This window comes from Cryptomeria japonica, chromosome 8, assembly GCF_030272615.1.
Source record: "Cryptomeria japonica chromosome 8, Sugi_1.0, whole genome shotgun sequence".
NCBI lineage: Eukaryota > Viridiplantae > Streptophyta > Pinopsida > Cupressales > Cupressaceae > Cryptomeria > Cryptomeria japonica.
Genome location: NC_081412.1, coordinates 204,852,740 through 204,867,282, shown reverse-complemented (window position 1 = coordinate 204,867,282; position 14,543 = coordinate 204,852,740). Strand labels below are relative to the sequence as shown.

The 14,543-nt window shown below is 34.0% G+C and overlaps 1 protein-coding gene across 1 annotated transcript; it reads right to left on the bottom strand.

Moving 5' to 3' along the window:
* Positions 1-7,086: 7,086 nt before the first annotated feature.
* Positions 7,087-9,756, bottom strand: LOC131043752 (putative disease resistance protein RGA3). Its single transcript, XM_057976983.2, has one exon. The coding sequence runs from the start codon at positions 9,754-9,756 to the stop codon at positions 7,087-7,089; it is 2,670 nt and encodes an 889-aa protein (XP_057832966.2).
* Positions 9,757-14,543: the final 4,787 nt, after the last annotated feature.

Genomic DNA, 14,543 nt, shown 5'->3' with positions numbered 1-14,543 from the left:
CATAATCAATTAATTAAGTTCATTAAATAAAGATTAATAGTTTAAATAATTAGAAGTTTGATATCATTAATTAATTAAGGTTTATTAAATTAATTTGATATTATAAATAATTAAACATTTAATTTTAATGGAAAATTAATATGCAATGGTTTAATTAATGTAAAAAGAATGGTTATGATGGCTGGGGGAGTTTTATATAGTTCTCAAAAGTATTATGAGGGGGGATTAGGATCTTGGAAAAGGGTGATGGTATGTTGAAAGAATAAGTATCTGGTAGAATACTGAGAGGGGGTGGGGATGAATTAGTAAATTAAAAAACTGATACAAACTTCCCCATCTCAAATTCAAACTCACAAAGTAAACTTTCACTATCAAGATCAATACTCAACATCAACCGATTAACTATTATAACAACTTAACAGTAAACAACTTCAATCTTGTAAACATCAAAATGCTTAATCATATCTCAACATATTCAATCTCTCGATACTTATAGTTATCATGCCTTATCAGAATAGTTAAGTAGTCAATCAAATCAACAAATAAGATCATAACCACAAAAAACATTCACCACTTGACACAAATGTTTATAGGTGGAAAACCCAAATGGGTAAAAACCATGGTGAGATGAGACTCAAAAGGATAGATATCTAAACTCTTATGAAGTTCACCCTATTAGGAGCAAAGCCTATTAAAGCTTTTACAATAAGTCATGTTAAGAACTGATTCTATTAGGAATCACTCAGTTAAGGGATTTACAAAATGGCTTGATGAAAAGAAAAATACCCTATTAGGAGTAACCTCGATAGAGGGTTTGAGAGTTCAAGCTAATTGACCACCTTGTTAGAGGATTTAATAAGTAACCAAGCTTGTTAGATCTTACCTGGTTAGGGGATTTCACTTCTTCTCTAATTGTTATAAAACAACAAGTTTTCTTGGTCTATCTGAATAGCATTGCATTTGCTTAATCAAATCCTTTTAAGCTTCAATCTGCTACTACACAAACTACAGATCCATTCTCCGGTTAGGCAACCACACACTCAACTATTTTCAGCCAACACTTTTCCAACACTCTTACAAAGAACTTCATCGACTTTAAATACAAAACAATTAGGTTGGTAACACAACAAAAACCTAATTCTCTTGTAGAGATTACAAATAAGTCGGTTCAATCTTGACCATTAGAAATAATAAAAATATCTTCACACTCTTCAAGAAAATTCCAACCGCTCCATGATCACTGCTTCATGGGACTTTGTAAGTCATCACGCGATGTGCATTAGATGCAATCCACTTTTCTTATTCCCTAGAAAACAAACAAACGTGAGAAATGAATCTGAACTAATCCTCATACAATGATCACATGTGTCACCATCATTACCACTCATCATTAGATCTTAAACAAACAAACTTGATTGGTTAGGGTTTAACAAAAAACAACTGGTAGGGTTTATCGATTACTTTGCATAGAAAAGGGTTTAACCTTATACACTCGTTTACCAGTTTAGCTCACAAACTTAACATACCAGTTTACAACATCATCCACAAAGATCTTCCTTCTAGTTACAAGCCAATATCAATATCAGCAATATCATAAATACCATTACCGATTCAATTGACATCAGTGACAACATACAATATCATTAATGCAATCTTCATGAAAATGTCAACAAAAGAATGGGAGATGAAGTGAAAAGGAATTGGCCTGAGTGGAAGATTGCAAACTTTTTTTAGACATTGAGGTGTTATGTGCCTAGGTTGGTTTGATTCCCCTTTGAGCAATGTGAATGATTAATTTTCTCTGTTGATGGATGAGTTTTAGTTTGTGAATTTGTCCTTGATTGATGTGTATTTTCTTAATTTGTATCATATGTTATGTTTTCTAGCATGTTTATAGTTAGCATCTTTATTTTCCATTATGTTTAAAAGATGGTCAAAGATAAACCATAAAGAAACTTGTAGTGTTAATCTTTATAGATTGATGTGTGAAATTTGTTTCCTATGATTTATTGGCCATTGAGATTTGTTGCATAATTTATTTGAAGATGGTTCCAACAATGATGTATTTAACCATGCATTCAGCCTTGCCTCCTCCATGTCAGGGCTTATTTGAGGGCTCTACGAAAATTTGTTTAGAGCTACTTTTTCAGCAGTCATATATACTGTAATACTTTTCGATTGCCCAATATTTCACTACATTATATATTTTAGTTTCCTATATATAACATTAGGGTTCATTATGTCTTGTTTTATTATAAATTATTTTTTTTTTCTAGGTTTAGGGCTTTTATAGTTATTTCGTGATCTGGATAATGTATTATACAATAAATTTGCTAGTAATTTTTTTAATTATATTTTGAAAGAATTATATTGTAGTTTTATATCTAGAATGATATTTGGATGGAGAGTAAATAAAAATGACTTAGTCATTATGTATGTATTGTGTTATTTAAATTGATTGAATTAATATAATTAAAACTTAATTATAGACATTACACATTAGGTTTAAATTTACCCTCCTAGGTAACCCTATATTTCATAATTAAACATTATTAGGTTAATGGTAGGTAATTAATATTGCTTACTTTATATGAGAATTGTATTATTAGATTCTGCCAAATAACATTGAATAATAGAATTAAATATATTTCAATATTGTTAATTGAATCCTTAGATAGGTGCATCATTTGAAAGTAATTAGTGTTATTTGAACTGTTCCTTATTATTGTTATATAACCATAGCCTTAAGTCATTAATGCTAATATAAGTGTTATTGAAATTATGTCTTTAATATTGCTAGTTGAATTCAAACTGTTGATTTATAAAGAAAATATGCATTTCCTAGATACATTAGCACCGATGATTACTCATATTTTTGGTAAGGGTCATCAACTTATAGTTTTAGTATGTGTTACATTATTAATGGTAAAATATATCAAAAGATCACCTATATTGTTCTAGTCTCTATGCCATATTTTATAAGCATTAGAAGGTCTTTGAGCAGATTTGCTTTTGCTTTAAGTAATGCAGGGCATACTTATAATGATGGTAGATAGAGTGATTTGATTTTTAGTCATATAAGATAATTATTAATAAGTAATTGTAATAGATGGAACATAAATGCACACTTTTCATGTTTATGGTTAAGTTAAATCTTAATATGCACTTTCTTGTTCAGTACTTTAACTTTGTGTGGAAAAGGATTATTCATACTATAATAAGTCAAGCTATCTCATAAGGTTAACTAGATACCTTAACTTATATCAGTTAATGGAGTATTGATATGTGTTTTGTAGATATTGTAATTCAATGACTCTTGTTTCCTTTATTGTCACAAGTGACAAATCTCCATAGGGGAAACTTTATGTTATCTATTAAATTAATTGATGATAATTGGAGGACCTAGGTGGTATTATAATATTTATATATTTTCTAGTCCATAGACTCTGATCAACTCTAATTGAATGACTAAGGGATTATAGATGATAGAGGTTTGATAAGTAGAAGGAAATTTGTCTAAAACAAAAGATATTCTACATTATAACTTTTGCAAAGACATTTGGTCAAACATCATCATCTTATAATAGTCCATAGTCTGTTCTTGAGATGCAACTATTTTTACCAAGAGATTTCTCTTTGTCCATCACATGCATATAATTAATGTCAACTTATGACAATGTTAAATGTACACATGTTAGTACAAAAGCAATTGAGTTAGTATTTTAAGTCTAGTAAGTTCTTGGCTCTTATGTCTCAGATTGTACACTAAGAGAATATATGATATTTGAAAGTGGCTCCTACTAATAGTGTTCAAGGTTTATAATTTTATTGTTATTTAGTGTCACTTAAAGGTTACCTTGAGTTTATTTACAATTGGTTTCTTTAGTTGAATATGGCAACATATAAATATGTAAAGATTGTACAATTTCCTATTTATAAGAAATGGTACCAATCCATAATTATTCACGTTATATATTAATGGATTTTTATTTGTCATGGTGCCTTGTGTGACTCAACAATTTCTTGATTCACTTAGCAAAGATTAGAAATTGCATTGTTGTCTTTTCTTGATTATATTATAGATAATATCAAGCATGAAAGTCCTTACAAGATAAGTAATATTAGCATAAAACCTTCGTTAACTTTATATATAGAGATATAGAAGAGAAAGGAATACCTATAATTTCATCCTTGATTCACCTATGTAGATGGCAACCGACAAGAGAACTGTCTGAGTTATAAGGCCCTATTAAGGGTTGTGTACCCACTTTTATAGATTTATATAATTTTTTATGTCAAACTACAAAGTCTCTATGGTTTCATGTAGGTAAGGCCATATGTGTTGAGTCCTTGAGACTATAGGTCTAGCCCTTAGGTCTAGCTCGTCTAAGTTTGTTTGGTCTTGTCACTCCTTCCTAATGTTATGTATTTGTACTTATGAGTTTAATTGTAGACTATTATATGATTGACCTAGTTAAAGTAATGATATGATTTATCTTGTTTATAATGTATCTAGCATTTGATAGATCTAATATTGTGCATCTAGTGGTGTAGTTATGTATGTAGGTACAAGTGGCAGGCCGAGCCAAGAACTAAACAAGGAAGATAAAACCTAGAAATGAAGTGACAATTTTGTTAATTGGGTAACGATTAAATTAGAATCATTTTTATCCTTAGTTTCAATTGAAGGTCACAGTGAGCATGATCATAATATTTTTTAAAAATTATGTAGTATGTTCTTTTTTTTTTTTAATGTTCTACTTCTTTGTAATATTCACTTTGGTAATAAGTGTGCATTACATTATTTAATTTCTTCAATGAAAATTTAATGAAATGAAGTTTATTACTATTAAGTAATTAATAATGCTTATTTATATTGGTAATGTAACTTATTTTAATATAATTAAGTTGAATAACGTTGAAGAATAGAATTAAATATATATTTATGTAATTTTAATTGGAATCTGTTATATGCGAAAGTGATTATTATTATTATTTTTATCTTAATTGTTTCTTATCATTGTTAATGAAACAAGTCCTTGATTCATTAATGTCAGTATAAGTATTTTTTTCAAAATTGTGCCTTTATCATTAATTAAAAGTCAACCCCTTGATCAATAATGTTAATAGTAATCTAAACCAATAGGTGTCAGGGTTATGCACCTTTCAGTTGTGTTGGCTCGAGTGTCTTTCGGGGGCTTCAGAGGTTGAGTTTTGATCTTAGGTCTTCATTTTCAGTAATATCATGTTTAAACTTTTTGTATGAGCTTGATTTATGGATGTCTATTGTGGCTTATTAGTCTCTTGTTGTTATCTCATTATTTTTCTTATGGGATTGAGCCTTATTTTTCTCTTTGATGGAAGCTATTATATTTAATGCTTTATGGTGTAATAATCCTTCAGATCTCTATTATGAGGCTTAATGGAATCATATTATGTTGTTCATTTGTTTATGATTCATGTTTCCTTCTTATACCTTGATTTAGGTTTACATATAGGAATAGTGTCATAAGGGAGAGTGGTTCTCCATGGGGGCTAGGGTCCTAAGTGATTTCTAGGATAACCCATTGGGAGAGTTGTTTTAATAAGTGATAACCTCAATAAATGAACATAGGGATTGGGTAGAATTTCACATTAATCAATATAATGGTAGTGCCCCACTCATGGCCTCGAGTATTGTTTTAGGCTTGGGATGAGATTTGGAAGGCCAGGAATGTCAAGATCAATTTCCTTGTCTTCACAAAAGGTATGTTGGCTCCACATGAGTCATGGATGGAGGTCGGTAGTCGATAGAGATTGCCAAGGTAACCTAGGATGGGCATCGAGGTCTATGGCTCAGACTTACAAGGATAAGCTATGCCAAGCTATGTGATGACACTCTTCCTTTTCTAGCACTAGTGTCCTACCCTTGTGTTGTTTCTTGGAAATCCTCTAGAGTTGTCCTTGTTATGTTATTATTCATCTTTGTGGTCCCTACTTGTGGTTATTGTCCTATGGATGTAAGTAGTGGCTTTTCTTTTCTTTAAGCCTTGCTTGAGAAAATGTGGGCCATATGTTTGGGTGGTAGTTGCCTTCTTCCATTGGGTGTTTCTAACTGTTTGTTGCGTGGATTGGGTTTTTTCTTTTTTCTCAAGTTTCTTCTCTTGGATATGGTTTATTGTGTGGATCAGAGATAGTTTCATACATTCTTTATATTGTTTTTATGCTATATGTATATCAATTATGATTGTAATTTTGGACACGCCTATATGGTAGATGATGTAAACAATAATTTTATTGTGATGTCATCTTAGTGAAATGATCTTGTCGGGTTTAAGATAGAAGTTGCAACAATGTTATTGTGTAATTTGGATTAAGCATATGTTAATCATTTATCATTCTAAGGAATTGTAGGAACATTTGGATTTGGGTCCTAAAATGAACCTAGACTTAAAAGTTAAATGAATGCAACTAGTTTCTTATCATATTGTAAATGAATGGAAATGAATCTTTCAGATTACGCTAACTAGCTCATTAATGCTCATTTCTTAATGAATGTATAATTTGGTAATTAGTTTTGATATAGTTTTCTTTCATTTTTTTATGAGTTGTCAAGTAACAATGTTAAGGAACCTTAGACGATAGTTTAGTATTATTTCTTCTGCTTGTGCATTTGAGTTTATAAGTTATCTTTAATTAGAATATTGCATTTGGTTACTCTTTAAGATATCTTAAATAAATAAAAATTTATATTTTCATCTCTTAGTTGAGTTAGATAGGTTAGATCCTCTAGGGTTCCTTGACGAGGCATTACATAATGAGAACTAAATAATTGTTATACCAACAATAAGGAGATCGTTAGTACTTATTAGAAGATCGGTACCTAGAAATTTTCCAAGGTAATATTAATGACATGACACCGTAAATTCTATATGTTTCCACATATCCATCTACCTTTCACAAGAATGATTGCACAAATTTTCAATATCTATATTTCATCATTAATTTAAACACTAAATACCTTAAATTATAACAAAGTGAAAAATAGAACAATTTAAAATTCAAAATTCACGATTTAAAACATGAAAATATTTTAATAATGTCAATCTAATATGACGTGATTTTTACATGAGGATTGATGACTTTAATTTTATTCCAATATTCTCCACCTGCTCTGAATATCTCCTCTAACTTATCCGTCCTTTTGTAATAGAAGAGCTTGAATCTTTTCAACCGCTCGAAACCCTCTCCAACTTTTTTCACTTTCGTACAATTACATAAATGGAACTCCTCAAGGCAAGACATTGCCCCCTCCTCCAATTCAGGAATCTCCTCTAAATCATTGAAACAGTCAATTTTGAAGAAGCGCAGATGGCGAAACCCTCCTCTCTGACCAAAAGCCTTTGGCAGTTCTTTACACTTATCATTTCCTGACAACTCCAACCTCACTAGGTTAGGCATTGTTTGCAACTCTGGATAATCATTACAACTATGCCACGTTAACTCAAGTTCCCTCAGATTTGCCATATCACATATCCAACTTCCAACCGCAAACCTCCACAGTATAAGACTTTCCAGATCTTTCATTGCTGTCATTTTCTTCGGAAGCTCCAATTCATTTTCAGTGCTATTACAAATTGTCAGACGACGCATCTTTACCAGTAGTACAAGTATCCCTTCTTCTATCCTTGAATCCATTTCCTTGTTAACATCTATGGATAGTTCCTGAAGCTGAGTGATCTTCACAAAGTCCTCTGGTCTCATGAATTCGTCGCCTTCATTAGAAAGATCCAACCAATTTGATCGGAGTGTTCTCAAAGCAGTCAGCTTCGATATTCCTTTTGGCACGCGTGTAACACCCTTGCACTCTAAGTGCTGGAGACATTTAACTTCATTTATCCATACTGGTAATATCTGACATCTTTGAGGAAGAGCTAAAAACAAGAGACTTTTTAGGTGTCTCACACACTCTGGTACATTCTCAATTTTTGTATCATTTAAATTCAAGACTTTTAAAAGCTTCATCTTTCCAAGGCTTCGAGGCAATTTAGAGATGCCTGTCCCGCTCAAATCGAGAACACGCAGTCCTCTCATAGCGGTAAACAATTTTGCTGGAATGCTTGTAATCCTCCAATTGTGAGACAATGAGAGGGTGCGGAGGCAAACAAGACGCCTCTCTGATATGGGAGGCTCATTTACATCTCTCGTACCCAGTAAAATCCGACAGCAGTCACCATTTTCAACTTTACAGGCTTCCTCAACTGAAAAAATACATTTATTTTCTTTTGATATGTTAATGGCCAAATCATGCAGCAAATCGTGAGTTCTACAATAATTGGTTAGTTTACAACCTGGTCTATCCTCATACTGTTCCCATAGTTGAAGCAGACAGAGATTGGCAAGCTGATTTATACAATCCCATGCCACGTCCCACTGACCCTCTCCTGCTGGAATATATCCCTCCGCAATCCACAGATATACTAGATACTCACAATTTATCTGCTCAACCTTGGGAAAGAAAGAAAGATAAGCAAAACACGCTTTAAGACGAGCATGCAATGAGAAATAACTGAGTCTGAGAATGGGCATGATCTGATCATCATCGGCAATGACTACCTCTTTAATCCGATGTAGCTTGGACTCCCACTCCCTTGGCATTGTGGTCTTTGGCAGAGATGCAGCTACCATTTTGATAGCAAGCGGCAAATTCCCACATTGTTTTAAGATGTCACGGCCCACTTCTTCGAGCTGATGATTTGGCGCTTCGTTTCCTTTAAATGCATAGAAACAAAATAGACTCCAACTCTCACTCTCTGACAAAAATTGCATCTCATAAATATGAGCATTCAGAATTGTGCAAACCTCTCTGTTTCTTGTGCTAACCAGAATTTTGCAAATCACATTGTCTCCAATTAAGAGGCCAAGCTTAGATAATAAATCTTCCCTTGTTTCCCACACATCATCTAACACCACGAGATATCTTTTTCCTTTTAGATTTTCATGAATCAACTCTGCTGCTCTCTCAGGAGATATCCCCTGACTCCTAATTTGCTGCCCTAAACCTAAGTGGGAAGCTATGTCGCATTGCAACGTGGAAATTGAATAAGACTGAGAAAATGAAAGCCATATACATTTATCATACCTTTCTTTTACGCTGTTGTAAACATGCTGAAGAAGATAGGACTTGCCTATGCCTCCCATCCCAACCACCGCAATAATTGGAGAGGCATTGTTGTCCAGCAATCTGAGCATGTCATCAACTTTGGATTCTATTCCCACTGAGTGTACACTGGGCAGAAGATAAGATTTCTTGCGGGCTCCACTATGAGATGTACTTGGCGATGCTTCACTTGTAGGACAAACTTCACGCAATAGCTTCAGCTTGTTGACATCTTCAATAATAGATCTCATGCGCTCCTTGATGTCCTTGATTTTCCGCCCTATCTTATAGCGAAAAATCAATTGATTACAACTTGGACTACAAGCTCGAGCATTATTTCCATACATAGATTCTATAGCGCATTCCTCACAGATGTCTTCTGCAAGCAAGGAAATAACGCGAATATTCTCCACCCAGTGCTTTACACCCTCCTTATGTGGAGCCTGTTGATCGGCATCTTGCAGAAAGTCCCTTACATATGTGAGATTGTTCTTTAACCACGAGAAATCACCGCTGAAATCCAGTAGTAGGTTTGCCTCCTCAGTTAATTTTTGAACGGCCATCTCCACGGCCATCTCACAAATTTTTCCTGCAGCAGCCTCTCCAAGAAATGCCATGCTCGAAAAATGAGATTGAACAAAAAAAATTGCTCTCACAACTTTCTATGCAGACAAAATAAAGTGAACCAAGGACTTAGAAAATAGAGTTGATGGGCACACAAAAACATGACGCAGACTTGATAAGGTTGGATTCGATGTGACACTGGACATTTAAAAACTAGCCATTTATAGCAACCAATTTCTACTCTTTTCTTGCAATCCTTTTCTTGATACCTACGTTTACAGATTTACATTCTTTTACTTTTCTAGAGAAATGAATAAGGCAATTGCACAGGGATGGAAAATACAAAGCTAAAAAGAATTTTGTTGCTGTAGACACAGTAATAATTCATACCAACATACCAGCTATGATTAGAATTTTGTTAGCTCGAAATGCATGAGAGTTGCCAAAGTGTCTTTCTCAATACCAGCTATAATTAGAATTAGGGACTACAATATCAACCTAACGGAAGAAGGAGAAGCATCTTTGTTTTTTTTTCTTATTCGACTCAAAATATAAAGCTTTCCTGGAAAGCCTCAAGCACACTCAAGTTTTGCAATCACACATTTCGTTATTGACCGACAGAAAACAATCTCTAAAGTAAATCGAATCCAATCTCTACATCGAATATTGTGACGAAAGGACTGAGCCCACCTTATTCTTTGTAGAGCTAATTTTGAATCATTTTCCTTCCTTTCTATAATTCACCTCGGATGTTTCAAGGATAGGACTGAACTAAGGGCATCTTCTCACAACTAAGATATTTAATTTAATGCTTTCTTGGGAATAAAACTTATTAAAGCACGTACATGGCCTTCTCGATATGTAAAACAAAGAATACATTACATTTCTTTCAAGGCAATCAATCAAATGGACGTTCTTTTATGAGTTCCTCTTCAAATTCTGCACTGTTCGAGCATCTATTTTGGATAATGCGAGAATCACTTACAGCTATTTTGGTTCTCACAGTGAAAAATTAAATCTCGACTAAGTCTATATAGTGGAATATATCATGTTCTGGTTGTCTTGAAATCTTTGCATAAATTTATGTTGTGGTTGTGGTTTCTTTTATTTTATTTTCAGTTGAAGCTACTTTGTGAGGGGGTGTTATCTATTAAATCTTATAATTGTTTTTTAATTATATTCATATATATATAAAAAAATGTTAGTAATTTTGAGTTCATCTATCTTTCATCTAATAGAAATTTTAGACAATCACATGCTATTCCTATTATTATAGGTTTAAAGAGGTAAAAGAGGAGACCAGGGCACTGGAGATTAGAGCATTTATACATCTTCAAATAACTTCTAAATCCAAATTGGTAGATTTCTTAAGAAACATTGTTATATTTGTGTTTTTTATCGAAGCAAAATTAAACTTGGTAATATTGTAACTATAGATAGTTAGGTATCGAAGTCCTCACCCTAAAGATGAGAATGGATCTACTCTAGATAAATAACAACATGGATAGTTGTGCAATGAGTTTGGGATTTTAGAGATACTGGGAATTATATACCCTTACAAGATTCATGACACAACTTGATGGAGAATAGTGGATACGACTCATCATGGATGATACTCCAACAATTTTGGAGACATATTGTTTGGGTTTTTTTGGGAGGTGAAACCCAAGAACTCAAGAATTGAACTCAAAATCTATATATTTAGTAGAGATACATGCTCACATGATATACAATTCTGCCTATTATAAAATTTGTTTTCAAAGAGAAGCTTCTAAAGAATATGAGGTTACAATTGGTTGATTTTAATTTTTTTGTTTTATTTTTTATGTTATAAATCTTAACAATAGATGTTAGAAAATAATGTTTGCATTTATAAACTTACAATGTATAATTTTTCAAACCAAATTCAATAGGGGTAAACACTTTAAATTTCCTTATATTACAGATTGGCAAGAAGATCTAATCTTCTTGTGCTGATAAATATTAGTCAACATCTAGACCTTGATTTGAAACAGTTATGCCTCATGGGTGTAAAGTATCTAGAGAGGATGAAATTTGATATAAATATGAAGGGGGGGAGATTTTGACTTAGAATTGTAGCGTCGTAAATTGTACGCACTTGCTAGGGTGGTACAATTTCACACCTAGTTTAGCACCCGCCTTGGCGCATTTGGCATCTTGCATTGCATTTCCCCTTTAGCACTTAATTAATTAAATTAATTAGGTCTAAGGTCCTATTTTATCATCTCCTATATCATAAAGTTGGGCCCTTTCATTAAAGTGTGCCCCTTTTCATTTTATTCCTCCTATACATCATTTAATCAAAAACCCTAATTAGGTCCTATTTCGAACTTGGGGGCTCGGTTTCGGGGGTCAAAACATCTCGAAATCACCTGTAACTTCGGGATTCTCTCTAAAATCATCATATCCAACGGCCCTGAAAATTTGGTGAAAAGTTGTCGGGACCATGGCGCTCAGAGAGGACCATGGCACCCGGAGTGCAACATGGTCCCGGACATTTTTCCCGAAATTTTAGGAGCGCAATCCAATCATAAAATAAAGCTTAACCCCAAGAAATTGGTGGGATATTCAATCTCTAGGTCGGCCAAAAGTTGAAATTATGACCTAGGGTTTCATATATAAAAGCTCTCTTTCTTCATTTGAAAGGATCCGGATTTTTGGCTTTCAAGGACCTCATATGCAGCGAAAGAGCAGATCTTTGAAGACTTCAACAATATTCAACATCCATCTATCAAGCATTCATCAATCTCATTCATTCATTTAGGGCTTGGAAGACATTGAAGAACAATAGGAGATTACCGACTGAAGATTGGCTTGTACTCCTCCCTTGAGGGTTGGGTATGATTTCATGTTGTTTTCATGTCTTTGCATAAGCTTCAATATATCCTTTATCCATGCTTTAGATCACTTTGCATCTTGATTTAGAGTATTTACATTATCATTTACAAGCAATTAGGGTTTACTTTCTAGGTTGCTCTAGTTTGCTTTCTTGCATTTTAGGACCTTACACACACACTAGGTCTGCACACACAATACATTTTACTATACAACTTGGCTATTCGTGGAGGTGGAAATCACCGAAGCGGGGGTTTGACTAAGGCAAAACCCTATATAGCCGCCCAAACACCTTTTCAGATATAAGTGCAGGTTTCGGGACTCGGACGATGCCGGAGGTTGCAGATCTGGGAGAAGCAGACTGAGACCGGCCTTCCCACCAAATTTCAGAACAAAAGACCAGGACAGGGGTGTGGGGCGCCCTGGTCCTGCCAGGACAGGGGCGCTGGGCGCCCTGGTCCTCCTGACAGACAACATTTTCAACATTTTTGACAGCTTTTTCCAAAGTGCAAAACAGCAGTTTCCGGAGCAGTTTCAGGGTCAGAATCAGGACAGTGGCGCTCGCGCCCCCGTCCCGAACATTTGCACTTAGATTTGAACTCCGGGTACGCATTTGCATTCTTTTTTTGTCCTTGTGTTTACAGCTTTCCATCATTTAAGTTCAATCTTGTTATTAGTTCATACTTGCACTTTGGGGTTAGGGATTGAACTTGCATCATTTGATCTTCCAATTTCAACAAAGGAATAGAAATCCTAATAGGTAGCCCGTGGCTCTCTCTTTCACAAGAAGAAGTAGCCAATTGTGTGATACCTCTAGGCTCTTTCGTATTCCGTAATGTGTGTCAAAAGGTAGGATTAGGGCATGTTAACCTAGTCTCGCTTTTTCCCCTACACATTTTGGTGAACCCGACGTGAATCTATCATTGCTTCCTCTTGCATTGCATTTGTTAGATCTAGATCTAGATTTAGTGTGTTTTCATTTCATTTTCATTAAAAAAGAAAAAGAAAAAAAAAAGTGTGTTTCTTTGCATTGTGTGTTTAAATTTTATGCAATTTCAAAATGTCAGATTTTTATTTGCAAGAAGTTCATATTTGTGATGATTATGAGTTAGATGAAGCTTTAGATGAATTTTTGAAACCTAAATATACCAAACCTTCATTTTACCAAAAACTCATAAACATTGTTACTATGCCATTTCGTTGTGATGAGAAAGATAAGTCGAATGATTCCTCTCAAGGGTACATTCGTATCAGCTCTTCCACTAAATCTAGTAACATGGTTGTTTTCAATGATCCCCTCTATGAAGAGATATCTCCTTTTGAATCAAGAGATAAACCTTTTGATAGATATGATCATGCTTTGTGGGATGATACCCTTGATGCCTTTGTGTCTCCTAAAAAATGCTCCCTTCATGAGGGTTCTTTTGTGCAAGAAGATGACATTATCCCTACATTGCCTAGTGATGGCCTTTCCTTTTCCAACAAAATTCCCACTAGAGATGATGAATTAATGATAAATGCTTACCCTTCTCCTAAAGTTTGTCTTACCCATAAGCATCCCTTAGAGAAAGAAGATGAAATAATAAGCAATTTCCTTAATTCTCTCTCCCCTAAAGATCATATTGAACATATTTTGAGGAAAGAGGATGAGTTTAACACATCTATTGATGCTCTCCCTCCTAAGGATGAGGAATTAATAAACAATGTTATCTCCTCTCCCGAAATTGACAATACTTCAAACATTCCTTTCAACAATCTCACTATTTGGGATGAACCATTAGAAGAAGGTATAGATTATTCTCTACCCCTAGCCAGAGGGGATGAAATCAAGATTGGAAACTCCCTTGATAGTTTCTCCCCTTCCTTGAATCTCAATTATTCTCCCTCTAAAAATAAAGCATCTCCCTCTCCTCAACTTGGTTCTACTCATAAGGAAAACCTAGTTCAAAGCAAGATGGTTAACATTTCTTTCAAAGATCTCCCT